At 36.9% G+C, this 14,778-nt stretch overlaps 1 protein-coding gene across 1 annotated transcript; it reads right to left on the bottom strand.

Annotated features, from left to right (window-relative positions):
- Positions 1 to 315: 315 nt before the first annotated feature.
- Positions 316 to 10,303, bottom strand: LOC141612154 (clathrin interactor EPSIN 1-like). The gene is made up of 12 exons (XM_074430872.1): positions 10,163 to 10,303; positions 9,893 to 9,959; positions 9,741 to 9,792; positions 8,170 to 8,249; positions 7,998 to 8,076; positions 7,796 to 7,879; positions 7,546 to 7,691; positions 7,227 to 7,454; positions 5,959 to 6,104; positions 3,505 to 3,704; positions 1,861 to 2,242; positions 316 to 811 (listed from the first exon to the last, which is right to left on the bottom strand). The coding sequence occupies exons 2-12, from the start codon at positions 9,931 to 9,933 to the stop codon at positions 591 to 593; spliced, it is 1,659 nt and encodes a 552-aa protein (XP_074286973.1). The 5' UTR covers positions 9,934 to 9,959; positions 10,163 to 10,303; the 3' UTR covers positions 316 to 590.
- Positions 10,304 to 14,778: the final 4,475 nt, after the last annotated feature.

The raw sequence follows: 14,778 nt of genomic DNA, 5'->3' as shown, positions 1-14,778 counted from the left end.
AATGAACCTCCATTTTTTTTGAGAAAATGGAGAGGATCCTTACTCGTAAACAATATGGACTCCGGACAAGTTGGCACAGTTTTCATTTCACCAATATTTTGGTTCTGCCTAGGTCAAGTTCTTCCGATCCATGACATCTCTTATTTAGTACGGGCGACTCTGTGTCAGACGGTCAGATACATAGAACGACGCGTTACTAGCCATGTTACGAATTAAGAAATCTATTATCTAGACGTTCTTTCTCCAAGCACAAATTCATCTTCAAACAAGGTAGTCTCCCAACAAGATATTTATAAGATCAATCAAGATTGGTAATTTTTCTTTAATTTCCGTCAAAATAAGGCTGGAATGATTGCTTTTATATCAGGGGTATAATACACGGGGTTTGATTACATTTACACAACACAACAAATGCTCTATCAATTATCAACTCATTTTGTTAAAACAACAAACATCATAATCTACACATTCTTCAACAATACATTGAAATTGGAACTTCAGAAATATCGCCAAGACTTGGCCTTTCACCAAACAATCAATATTGAGGTCGTCAAGGACCATACAAATTTCGAGCAAAAAAAATGAAGGCGTTATTTCTGGAAACCGCCAAATTGATGCTGGCTGCTGGTATAACTAGAGAAAAAGTCATCTGAAGCAGGTGTTGTTGGGTTAAAGCTGGTTGTACCATACCCAGAGCCCATATTCATTGATGTTCCCATGTAATAAGATGTTGATGGTCCCTTCTGATTGTCGTCGGTACCATCACTCAAACTTCCAACTATTCCGATACCAGCTAGATTCACCTTCTTAGCTGCAAAGAATACATATATGTCAAGTAATGATACTATTATTAAAAAAGATACAACAAATACAAAGCTCATTTGAATCCTCCTAACAATATGAAAGTGCAGTCTCCAGATCATGGAGCGTGAATTTTGTTACTCAAATGTAGGTACAGGTGTAGGCCACAGGTACATATCCAAGTGTCGAACTCACCACTATCTCTAACTAAGAGACATGGGAAACCTGGCATAAAATGAGGATGGTGAGAAGTTTAAGACATACGGCATAATACTGTCAAAAACCTAGGCATGAAAACAGCCATGGGAAAAATTTAAGGAGGATGGTGAGAAGTTCTATATGCTTTCTACCAATCTCCTCTTGTTTTGTCAAGCAAGCCTCCCTTTCTATCTTCACAAACCCATACCCTCGAGTGTTGTACCCAACAACGGCTTGGCCCAACAATGGAATGATTGAAGTAACATAGGCATGAAAACAGCCATGGGAAAAATTTAATTGTTGCAATTCAATCAGGATCAACGTCATCTCCATTTTCACTAAACCATACTATCACTCTGGTCGGCAGGGCATTTTTAGTGAATTTTTGAGAATGGGCTCGGGAAGGAGGAGGGCACTAACGACGGCTGAAGAAGAAGCACTAGCTTCAGTAAACATCTGAAGTATATGTACAAAACCACAAACATATTGTTGCTCTTACATCCCCTCTTCTTTCTCAACGCATCTAGCCTCAATGCAATCACTTGATTTCCATACTTGGATTTTTGCAATTTTTCAAGTATTAACCTCAGAAGAGCATGGGACATTTGGAGACTCATAGTTCATTACAAGCAGACAAGCAGTACCGTCTGCTATTTGCTATCCCGTTCCAGGCCACAGAAAATAAGAAAGACATTGTCCTCTTTTCTTTGTTTGCACTGTCTTTACCACCACATTTGGTCGGTGCACCAATTACTTTTTTTTTGAGTTAACCGATTACTTACTAATATCCAATGGGAATTAGAAGCATGGGCTCGAAAATAGAAATGGAAGTAAAACAAAATATTCAAATCAAGAACTTACGAGCTGCTATATTGAGATCAATCAGTCCACGACTTAGAGAATCAGCCCAAATTCCAGACTTGACCTGAAAACCATCCTTCTTTCCAGGTGCCTTTGGTTCTTGTACTGATTTGTTATTTGACTCACTTCGTGCACCATTATTAAGGGTACTCTCATTAGGTTCTTGAGATGCTTGACCAGTTTGAGAGGTGAAACCCCCAAACATATCAGATCCGTCAAAGTTATCCAATGGAACAGCAGCAAAAGGATCAACAAAACTCATATTTGATGGCCCAGAACTTTCGGACTTTGTTTCAGGTCCAACTATCGGATCAGGAGATGCAAAGAAGTCCAAAGTTGCAGCTGATGATGCAGGTTGTGCAGCAAAGAGATCAGCATTCACCTACAAGTGTCCTCGATAAATAAAACAAAGGGTAGCAAACTTGAACAATAATGATGCATTCAGAAAAAGGGCGGAACGGGTAAATGCTCCTGTATACATAAGTTCAAAAGTAAATGTTTTTTGAGAGTTAGGGAGATTTTTGAACACCCCTATATGTCATATGTAGTTTCTTTAGAACTTCACGCCTTCATAAATTAGGGACTCCCAATTATACCCATGTAATATGGTAAGGCGTTGGATTTACACAACTTAAATTCTTCGTAGTGAAAACAGCTACTTTCATATGACACCGACCTATAGCACTAACAAGAAAGTAGGCTAACATGCTAAAAAGGTAAGGAGTGTAAAATATGTAAAATACTTGTATTTATGTAAATTTTAATAGCATGATAAATTATAATGATGAGGAACATAATTAAGCCAAAAATTACACAACTTGAGTATACTTGTCATCATCATATAAAATATAATATACATAGTAGTAATTCTCAAGATAAAAGAGTGTTATTTTCTTCTTGATGATTTTTTGGTTTTTAGATAGAAGTTTTTTTTTTTTTTTTAAACATTTTTCCAAAAATGGACAAGTTTTTGGGAAAGCACAACATAGAAAGACTTCTAATAATTTTACAATTGTTTGGCCTAACGCAGCTTCAGTGGTGGTTTTTAGATTCATTTACTTGTAGTTCTTCAATGGTTCATATCGTAAATCGTGCGGAGTGTTAGTTTTACATGATGCCTTTGAACTTTCTATTTTATTAAAAACACATTTTGGAAAAATTACGTTAACTTATAAATATGTAACTTCTACTTCTAGATTATTACTCGTATTTTTATGAGAAAGAGGGTGTTTGGCCAAATTTTGTAGCTTTTGGAATCAAAAGAACATTTGAAAGCTAGGCCAAACATACTCAATGGGTTTTTTAATTAGGCCAAAAAATTCTTCGGCTGAATTTACTCAGAAGACCGCACTATACATAATTAGGGTAGTGTAAATTGCCTTCAGAATTGTGTCAACATCACAATAAAAGAAGTACATATAGTACATGGTATTACAGGATAAAGCGTAAAATTAAAGCTGGGGACATCTTTCACTGTCCAACACGAAAGGGGGTCCTGTAATGGACAAAACAAGAAAAACTGGCAGACAGGGAAAAGAGAACAAAAAATAGTGATTTTATTGTACAGTTCAATAAACAATCAACAATGCTAGCTCTTTGTTTAATGCTTGTGACAATCCAAAAGACTAACAACGAGAAACCAACCTGAGGCCGAGGATTCCCCCCTGATGCAACGTGGGGGGCAGCTGATACAAAATCTGCATCAGCAAATAGATCAGCGTCAGATGACTTGTCATCCAAGCCACTGGTTTTATGTGGAGCAGCAGTCGGTGCAGTGTCTAATAGGTCTCCAATCAAGCTATCCCCAAAAAGATCCACTTGTTGTGAAAGTCCAGCAGCAGGCTCTGTATAAAAAAAAAAAAAGAATCAAAGAGCAAAAGCATCAAATTAGAGCTGTGCAAAATCTGACCCGACCCTAAAGACCGGATCCAAACCTCAAAACCCCACATGATAATGCAACATGTATCCAAGCAAATTAACAATGACGACTAAAAAATGAATGCGGCGTACAATAATCATACTTTTAGCCTATGAAATATTCAGATGGGGAGAGGTGGGGGAGCAGGTATATTGGAATCTAAATATTACGTGATGCACTTCAGCATTTGAACATTGTGTAGTCCAGACTCTTTCTGCTGTTATTTACAAATTAAGGTGCCCAGACCCCAGACCCCAACGACATACACATTGACTAGAATACGAACCCAAGGGTCAACTAGATAAACTCTAATATAAGGTTAAAGTAAATGTGGTCAGCAATCTCAGCATATCACCAAAATCAGAATAAGGACACGTGTGGGACTTTTGCTTGTTGCATTAAGACTAAGCAATGGATGGTAAGGTGCAGCTAGGATAAAATTGAGAAACAAGTGAAGCACTTCTTGTAAAGCTTTAAAAAAAAAATAGATGACCCATTCTAAGTCTTTTGCATCTCAACCCCAGCTAAAAATCGTCAACATTCTCAGCATTTGTCAATCCTTTCTCTACCATAAGTAAGCAAGCTAACATTTAAATTGTGATGTGAACACTAGCCAAGTTGTCTCACTTAAAAAACCAAAAGCCCGGAGCTCCGGCCATTTGACACAATCTTTCATGCTCCAACTTTTATGTTTAGGGAGCATTTGGTTCATCAAGGGGAAAGGGAATGGAATACAGAAGGGGAAAAGGAATGAGATTACCCCAAAATTACAATGTTGTTAGGTTACTACATTAAAAGGAAAAGAGATAAACCAAATTACACTAACAAAAAAACCCATTAATCCCCGCTCCCAACCACCACCACAAACACCCATGACCACCTCCCACCTCACCCACAGCGGCCACCACCGCCGAGATTGCCCCGTTCCTGGCTTCCTACCTACCGCATCCCATAAACACCCCCAGTTTGAAACTCCACACAACTGCACCCCATACAGTCATACACACAAGGTTAATATAAATCGACTATTTACAATCTCTCTCAGATTAACAATGGCGAAGTCCATGGTTGAAGAAGATCAGTTTACTTAAGGTTGGCGCCCTTGGTGCTTTTTTGATTGATTTTGGTTTCAATAATAGGAGGAGGTGCATAGGTCGAGCCTGGAATTATATTCATATGAGGAGAAGATTAAGAACCAAGAAAAGATGGGAGGATGGTGGACTGGTACGGTCTCGTCGATGGTAGATATTGTGGTAGTGACGGTTCCAGGTGGTGATGAGTGGTGGGGGGCGGCTATAGGGAGGTGGATGGGATTCAGTGGCTGGTGACAGGGAGGCACTTGTGGTGGCGGTGTTTGAGTAAGTGGTGGTCGACTGGTCGCAGACTGGCAGTGGACAATGATGGAGTTATATGGTGGTGGGTGTTGTAGAGGGGGGTAATAGAATCCCATTCCTTGGAAGGGTGAGGGGTAAGGAGTTAGAGGGATTTGGGGGTAAGAGAGGGGTAAAGGGAATGATTAAAAAGAGACAAACAGTAACAAAGGGAATCATTAACTTTGATTCCCTTTCTTAAATACCCGCAACCAAACGCCCCCTTAATGCTTTAACTGAAAGTTGAAACCCAGCTCTTTTCTGGCCCAATCCAACAGATTCCTCTTTCACGTCTGCTGTATATAAAGTATAAACAAAGCCACTTGTTTATTTTTGTCAGGTTGACCCTGTGATGTGTTTATACCAGGCATGGGAGCCGTAACATATCCACATGCAACATGGTAAATGTGGCATACGCATCATCTGCTATAGAACACACACAGACAAACTTAACAAGGAACTACCCACAGAATGGTTACCAATTCTACAGCCACATAGAAGTTACAAGTCATTCGGAATAAGGCACGGTATTCAGGCCACCATAAATAAAAGCAACTGATCACCACTTTGTGTGATACTGTGATTTACAGTTCACATCAATATTGTGATTTAATGTGTAAAAGCCACCCTTTAGCAGCCTCTGTAACAAATAAAATAAGATAAGGTAGACAGGAAATAGTCATTAGACTAATTGTAGTGACGCAGATAAGGAAAATTAGAGCAACTTTGCCTAGCAAAGATACAGAGAGGTTCATTTTGCAAATTTTACGGCAAAATTAACTTCAGTGAAAAACAATTCAAAGCACTTACTAGCTGTGCTAGTACCCCTTGGGTTAAAATCATCATCGTCATCAATCTGATCGTCCACAGTTGCATGGGAAATGGAACTGTAGTCATCCGATTTTATCTGTGAGGAAGATTTTAAGGGTCCTGCTGAAGACTGACCCTCACCCTTGCTGCACAAACAACAAACTGAATCAGACTTCAGAAGAGTAGGAAACGATGTTCTTTGATCAACATTAAATGGAAGAGAATTAAGGAGGCACGTAGAAATGTTGATACTGAGAGAAGACATAATTGGTCTAAAACGCAGATGCATTTCTTTCAACACTTAAACTGTCATGTGTTCTAGCAGTAGAAGGTATTCACACGTAGAAAGTATTCGCAAATAAAGCACTCAAGTCAAACTAGTCAAAGTAGAGAGTATCCAGGGCACCAGAGACAAACAGAAACTCTACAGTAGTACAAACTATATGCGTGAAAAAAAAAAAAAATTACAGTCCTCTTTATTTACCAGAAGCATGTGATTTTGACTTTGGTCAATATAATCATCAAAATAAGGGATTTAACAAATACTCCGTATTAAGGTTTGAGCATGTAAAGAACTTGAGCCAATAGAAGAGCTCCACTACCGTCATGGTGAAAAAGGGAAAAAAAATGAAGACACAAAATTTTGCTTGTGTATTTGGCTCCAAATTAATCTCTACACACCTCACCTACAAAGGTGTTGTGGAAGGAAGATTTGAAGGTACGAAGTTAGTCTTCAATCACTTACAGTGAGGATTTAGACTGATGTGAAATATTTCATGGAACAGATCTTATCGCAAAAGTTTTATTAAATTGGGAATCCATTCAGCTAATGAGGTACAAACAATTCCACTTAATTTTTTTAGCAAGGACGTAAAATTGACCAGACCATACTCCTTTTTTACCTTAAATCATTGGATGAGAGATACTCTTAACCATATACTGCCAGAATGCAGAAGTTCACTAGTTTAAAAAAAAAAAAATAGCCCGTGATTTTCAAATAAAATATACTTGCATCAATTTAAGCCCTTAATGCTTACAACCCAACTTCTTTATCTGCCCCTAATTCTTGCCATTATTCTTCCTTTTAAATTAATCACTGTTTACAGAAACAGGGATTAGACAAAATAACTAAATTCACAGAGATTTCCCCGTGCCACATGATCAGCAACAAGAAAATTGTAAAACCCATTTTTCAGCCGCGTTTTTTAAAAAGATGCTTAGGCAATAGGAACCACGCTACAAGAACGAGGAAGGTCAAATAGGTTTACCTGGTGTGCTGTGTAGTCTTCTTTTCAGTAGTAGCACCTTGACGAGACTTTGGAACAAATTTTTCAAATCTATCTTCGCCAAACTTATCTTCATCTTTCCCTCCATAGTTATCACTATCATATCTGCCACTGAAACCTCCATACTTATTGTTGCTTTGGGAACTGCCGCCACTGAATGAAGTTGAATTTGACTTGTAAGAAATACCTGTGGATGAAAGGCCGACGTACCTGTGAAGTGTGAGCATATGTATAAATGAGCATCACAATAACTTTACAGTATAAATGAAGGCAAAAAGGTTCTTTAAGGTTAACCACGCACTTCTCACGGGTAGTAGCAGCCTTTTTCCGTACTTCTTCGATTTTATCCTTGTTATTAAGAAGATTGACTATATTTTCTGCCTTTTTCCTAACATTAATCCCGACATCCTTCCCATTAGGTTCAACATATTCAAAACCTGCGAGGGACTTTAGAAGTCCAGAGCAAGAACTACAAGTCAGAAATTGTTTTCTATTTGTAAGCAAACTAAACATTCATGTCAATAGATTAGATCGGACAAGAGATCTCTTACAGAGATCTGGAAAGTATGTTCTATGATGTCATCAACAGCTCGGTCAGCTCCATTCGCAATGAGATACTCAATGACAGCTAATGCCTGTAAAAAAGGCAATATGTAAAAAATAAAAAATAAAAAGATTCTTTGTTCGCTCATCACTAGTAATCAAAACCCTACCTGGTTGTTATGTTCTAATAACCACTTCAAAAATTATTACCTTGTAAACATAACGCCAATCCTTGCCAGTTTCACCCAGTCTTGTCCAAAGAACATTCATAACCATCTGACATTCAGTACTATCACATGACAAAACAAGAGCCAAGCATCAGTACCTGAAATAAATCTTGGGCAGCTTAGACAACAAAGGTCACTAAAAGTTAAGGAAGTACAATTTTTTGGTAGCTTGTGCTATCTCCGCCAATGCACTTCCATGAGGACCCCAAGGCTCATTATCTGTTGCATCCAGTACCTATAAAAATCAGAAAGGTCAATAGGTGAGTCCAGAGAAGATTCTGTAACCACAATGTTTTTGGGAACGGGCTGTCAGTTTGTCACAGTCGGCATCCCCAAAAAAAATTACTCTCGGAATAACTTGCTGTAATTTCACTTCAGATATAAATTAGACTAACTCCAACGGGAAGAACATGCGCACTTGGGATGAAATGAAGTTAGCAGGACCACATTGACTCATTGCTTATTAAAACAAAGATGATACAACCAGAAACATAATTCCAATTCGCTTACTGATCCAGATAATGTAAGAAATACTAGTATTGCCAAGTACTTTCCTCGCGAGTATTTGCACTATTTTCCTCCAAATTCATCAACTTCTGGCAAAGTACCTCAAGAATGATACCTTACAGCTCAGACAATCAAATCGACACATTAAATAAACCTCCTCCTTTATCATAACAGATACAAGTCCAACTGAAAGATACTTCAACCACATAAACATGGGTCCAAGAGCAAAATGAATTCTTGCACTAAAATTTGCCAATATTTATAGAAATATGAGTATGGAAATTACCTAAAAAACCCAACTATTTTAGTTTCTAATTTGGAGGATCTTCCTTCCACTTTGGTGTAGGGAAATATCGTCAGTTGAAATTAACTTGATTTCCTAAAAGGGAAGACTACAAGGAAGAAAAAACGACATCCCAGTTCATTATACTCAAGTCTAGGCACCCAGCACAAGCAATAAACTTCTGAGGTCACGTAGCCGCGCCTCCTCTATCAAGAATCCGGTACCTGGTTCTCTAAATAAGTGTAAAACTGTAAATAACTCGGTTGGCCTCAGATCCTAAACTTTTGTTTCTCATAATTCTTTGAAAAAATTTAGACAAATATATATCATCAAATCGTGTATGATGACCTTACATTAGAGCCTAATGAAAGTCGGATTTTAGAAAAGTATGGCCAATATATCTCAATGAAAAGTTTACATCAATTTATATTTTTGAAATTGTCATTTTGAAAATTTTAGACAAATCTGGAAGCGAAAAACCTACACCACCTAGATTGATACTGTAGGGCTTAGAGCATTCCATCAACGAACAAGAGCACCTAAACATTTACTATCATGACCACCAACTATATATGGAACAGTCCATATTGATCAAAACATTGAAACTAAAACAGCTCAGCTCTAGAATTGAGCATGAATAAGTCCACAACTTTTTGAATCCATTCGATATGCAAAATCACCGGTGTTCCTAGTTCCTATTACTATTAATCATGATCAAACATCGTATATTAGTACTAATTACATTTAAGGTCCAAACTAACACAGCGATCTTTGAATGCAGTTGACATACAAACTTTCTGGTGTTTCTACTATAAGGTCCAAACTCCAAACTAACATAGCAATCAATTCAGCAGATATACAGAACTAAATTAGACATACGCAGCAAATTTACAGCAATCAAATGACAGTTACAAGATTACGACGAAACACACAAACCTTTTGTTCAATCTCGGGAACCTTCAACACCTTCAAGTTAACCTCCCGTTTTCTATAATCAAGTTCAAATCACAATTAAGATAAAATCAATACGAAAATACTGAAATTGAAATGTAAAGTAACGGATAAACAATAAAGATGCAGAAAATTACATTTCGCGAACAGTTTGATCGAAGACCTTCATGAAATCCATATTGATTATTGATGACTGATTACAATCTGGATGAAAATGAATAAAATGTGAGATCGAATTAAGCAATTATATAACAGATCTAACAAAATTGAAGATTTTGGACTTTTTGATTTCCTGAATTAGCTAAGATTGATCAACAATTAAGAATTATTCTAACAAACAAACAAATTAATGCTAAATTATGATTATAATAACAGAATGAAATTAAACCAAAGTAGGTGGACTATACCTTTGATCGAAAGAATGGCGAGAGACAGAGAAAATGAGAATTGACGGTGCTAATGCTAATGGATGATGCTTATGAATTGAAGAAATCAACTTTAATTAATTAATTAAATACTTTGTCTTAATTAATTTCATTAGTACTCGTATCACACTTGTAATTTTTTAGTTAACTATAAAGGGGTTCATTTAATGGTCCGGGTCGAAGATCCAAATGGATCGTACAATTTGATCCGGTTAGACTGGATCATACTTTGTTAGGCTCTGAGCTCTATTATAGTTCGCCTATTTATGTTAATTTGGTCTTTGGTATGGTTCTTGAGTCTTGACCAAACTAAATCTTACAATCCTATTTTTGTGAAACATTTTACATAATAAGTTGGTGTACACCTTGCAAAAAAAAAAAAAAAAAAAAATTGGTGTATACTCCTCCGTCAATGAGGCATCGATATACTTTGTGGTTTTTAATGTCAGTGGCTACGACTAAAGGGGTCGTTGTGGGAATAAACCACACGCCCATAGCTTCACACTGTATGAACGGGGTCGTAAATGAACACTTCTTCATCCATCGATGTCCCGTCCCGCGAAGTTGATTATTGTTTTGAGATCTCGAAGATGGTCTTTGTGTCCTTGTATGGAACCCTGTTCTCATCATCTTCGTGGACTTTTCTAATCTCTCCGAGTCTTTCCTTAACGAATTTCTATTTGTCGGTACCTCCCCTTGTGTCGTCAGCGTCTTTACTTTGAACTTTGAGGTATCCTTGATTTATTAGTCCTCCATGACAATCTTCAGTGACACGGCCTATTTGCTTGTGGTTTTAACACCACTTCAACTTCCCACCTTGGGTCTACAACTTTCATGATCTTTTCCATCTCAAATCGTCCTTGGTCACGACATCGATCTCGAGTCTGACAATCGTGAGCGGAGGTACGTGTCGAAGCGCATCGCTCTCCCCTTACACCCAAACCTAGGTTTGGACGTGAATGGTCCACGTCCAGGCCTAGGTTTGGACGTGAATGGTCCAACGCCCAAGCCTAAGCCCAGACGTGGATCATTCACGTCCAAACCTAGGCCTGCATGTGTATGTTCCACGTCCGATTTTCCTGCACCGTCGCATTTTCGTAGAACAACCATATCTCCCTCGTTTCTTGCATGTTTGGGCCGTATGACCTAACGTTAAAACCGTAAGCGGATAAGCTATTACCTACTTTGAGTTACTTCAATATCATGTCTAGAACGTAAATTAAAACCGTTTAAAGTTGACCGTTATTTAATATCGATTCGTTTGACGTTGATTTCATTTTTGAGTCGATTAGTTACATTGGCATGATTAGTAATTCGAGGTTTGATTTTTTTAAAAATCAATTCGTCTTACGTCGATTAGTTTAACGTTGTTTCACTTAATAATTCATTGTTTAGATTTTAGAAAAAAATGATTCGTTTTCCGTCGATTAATTTAACGTTTTTCGATTCGTTGATCAAATCATAGGTTCTTCAATTGTTTGTTATTCGATATTAGTGGTTAGTTTCGATTTGTCTCTTAAATTGTTTGTCGATAGTTTGATTGACATGTTTGGGTTAGGAGGGGCAAAGTAGGAAATTCATTACATTTTGTCGACGTTATTTAGTCATTTGTCGACGTCAAGTAGCAGCTTTGACTTTTGGTAAGGTTAAAGTCGTATCACCTATATCAAAGTAATCCTAAATTACTACAAACTAATTGCTAGCGGTAAGAAGGGTTGAATCCACAGGGAGGCGAGGTAATTGTTCTAGTTTGTTGATATTTAAGCCCGTCTTAAAGCAGCCGTTTCTTGAAGGGTTGTTTGATTGATTTCTATAAACCAATTGCAATAAAGTAAATAAGGCGAATTCCATAATATTAAAAAGTCTAGGGATCGGGTTCACTGGGTAGTCATCCTGGGGTGAGATTTAATTAATTCATTGGTTGAGCAATTATATTGTTTAAGGCCAAAAGCTCGGTCGATTCTATTATGTCCTTTAGATCTAAATTTAACATGTGGTCGCTATCATTAAGCCACTATATTCAATTGTCGCGGCTTATACTAGTCTTAACTCAGTCGGTTAAAATCCTAGTTTGCAAGATTAATTAACCAATTCTGATCAGTAATTAATTAACTAGATGTAATATAACAATTGAAAAACAATTAAAAGCAATTTAAGAATCAATTCATTAGTTAACCCATTTTCTAACAACCTAGATCCCCTTACACCCTGGATAGAGGAATTAGCTACGCATACTAGAAGAAATAACAACAATAATAATAATAGAAGACATAATTAAAGGCATAAGAGATGAATAATGAATATTAAAAGGGAATTGAATGAATACCGTAGTAATTAAGGATGAACAAAGCCTAGATCCGAAATAATGCGTAAAATAAACTAAGTCCAAAGGTTTTTCTTGTAAAGTGGCGTAACTAGGTAAAATAAAACGTAAAATACAATAGGGCACGAATTGGGTATTTATACTAAACATAAACCGATTTAGAAAACTTGGGCAAAAAGTCATCAGATCACTATATACTCGATCGAGTACACCACCACTCGATCAAGTCTAAGAGGACTCGGTCGAGTACTCCTTGCTTCAACACTTTTTCTTCATCTAATCTTCTTCCATTCTCTTTCTCTATTCTTCTAGATTTCTGTGTCATACTTCATGTATACCTTCATGCCATCTTTGGGGTTCTACATTTCATTCTTTTGTTACACAAATGCATTATTCCTGCATTAAACACCAAATAGCGGAAGTAACAACATTCTAATATAAATGGCATAAAACAATGTAATTTAGCACGAAAACCGTATCAAAAGTAACTAAGGGGAGGCATATAAATGTATATACTTATGACTCATCAAACTCTCATAAACCATCTCTTCGCTTGTCCCTAAGCAAAGCATCACACAATATACAAGACAATCATACAAATGACGAATGAATAACTCAGAGCTAATGTTTAATGCATATAAAAATTCCAAGCTATCCATATCTATAACAAAGTAGTGACTAAAATTGTGCCAATAAAACAAATTCAAAGGCACGGGTAATAGAAAACGCATCTCAAGTCTCATGTCACCGTACTATAGACAAACGCCAAATACCTTTCGATCTTCCAAGACAAATTAGTCGAATTCTCGCGGATTTCACTCATGCACTCATAAGTATGTAAGGGTGAGTTATATGTGAAAATAGAAAGAAGTAGAAGTACTCACTCAACTTATGAAACATGCATGCAATCTAATGTGATAAAAATTTCTCCAACTAATACGCATTCACAATAAAAATAAAAGTACATGTATCAAGGACAATATGGTGGCAAATGGTATAGAAGTGGTTTGTACCAAAGCACATATGGATATGTGAGGTTAAGACGCTAGTCGCAACGCTAAAATCAAAACCAAATCTATGATAAATAGCATAAATTAACCCAATTAGAGAAATTATCTCAACTTTGACAACACATGAGAGACCAAAGAACTACTCTCCAACAATGCATTAGACTCCATTAAACAATCTTTTATTCCCTTAACAAATGACAATGAAGTATATTTTTTCCTTTTCTTCTTTTTTCTTTTTTCGAATTCTTTTGCTTCATATTTTTCCTCCATTTCCAACATAAGGGATACAACACAATTGCTAATAAATTCTACTACACCCACAAATGATAATAATAGTCTCAATCCCAACCATAGTAGCAAAAATAGACATGAAACTCAAGCAACTGCGACAGCCCCGATCAGGTAGGCAAATTCTAGGATTAACTATTAGAAGTAGCTCGGATATGAAACGGCTATAAGGGCTCAAACAGGCTAAACAAAAGGTAATGTAAGGCTTATTTGAACGGTAAGAACCGTCTATCCTCATGTACTTCATCAAATGAACGCGTAAAAGTTAAGAAACTAATGTCACACTTATGCAGTTTGATATTACATATTCCACTAGGAGAACCACACTCATGCCTAATTGACAAATGAGACCAGTTTATTGATGTTCCTGGCCTAGGAAGCTCAATAGGCCTCATAATGTAAGTAGTTTACCAACATAATTTAGTCAAATCTAATTAGCATAAGGCATGCATGTCAATACGGTCAAGACTTGAGTTATGAGCTTTGTTTTTATAAATAACGGGTCAAAACAATGTACATGAATAACTAAATTGGGATTCAAATGCAAAAACAATGAAATTTAACATCATTGCTACTCAATTCACCAAGACTCGACCTAAAATAAAGGAAAAACATGTTTTTTGATTTTTTAAAATTTTTATGAGATTTTTGTTTTAAATGCACACAACATAATATAAAAGCACACAACTGAAATAAATCACACAACATAATTAAAGACTCCTCCCCCAAACCTAAATGTCAGAGCGAGTGTCCTCATTGTGATGCCTACAACATAACAATCACACAACAAATCACCAGAATCCTAAAGGACACATCTAACGAAAGGAAGGGCAAATAAATAGAGATAATACAATAAAAGTAGATACAAGGAAAGAGAATACCAAGTAAAAGCTTAGGAGTTCCCCCAAACCAGCTGCAAAAATAGGGGAAAATAATCGCGCAATTCCATCATCATCAGGCTACATTTCAGACCCAAA

The sequence above is a fragment of the Silene latifolia genome, chromosome 11 (genome assembly GCF_048544455.1).
Source record: "Silene latifolia isolate original U9 population chromosome 11, ASM4854445v1, whole genome shotgun sequence".
Lineage (NCBI taxonomy): Eukaryota > Viridiplantae > Streptophyta > Magnoliopsida > Caryophyllales > Caryophyllaceae > Silene > Silene latifolia.
The sequence above is the reverse complement of the archived record's forward strand: the minus strand, read 5'-3'. Positions and strand labels throughout refer to the sequence as shown.

Coding starts and splice junctions, on each gene's coding strand:
- LOC141612154 (XM_074430872.1), bottom strand. CDS start 9,933: ATGGATTTCATGAAGGTCTTCGATCAAACTGTTCGCGAAAT. Junction 7,455..7,545: donor GCTGCTACTACCCGTGAGAA/GTGCGTGGTTAA, acceptor CACACTTCACAG/GTACGTCGGCCTTTCATCCA. Junction 812..1,860: donor TGATCTCAATATAGCAGCTC/GTAAGTTCTTGA, acceptor TATTCTTTGCAG/CTAAGAAGGTGAATCTAGCT.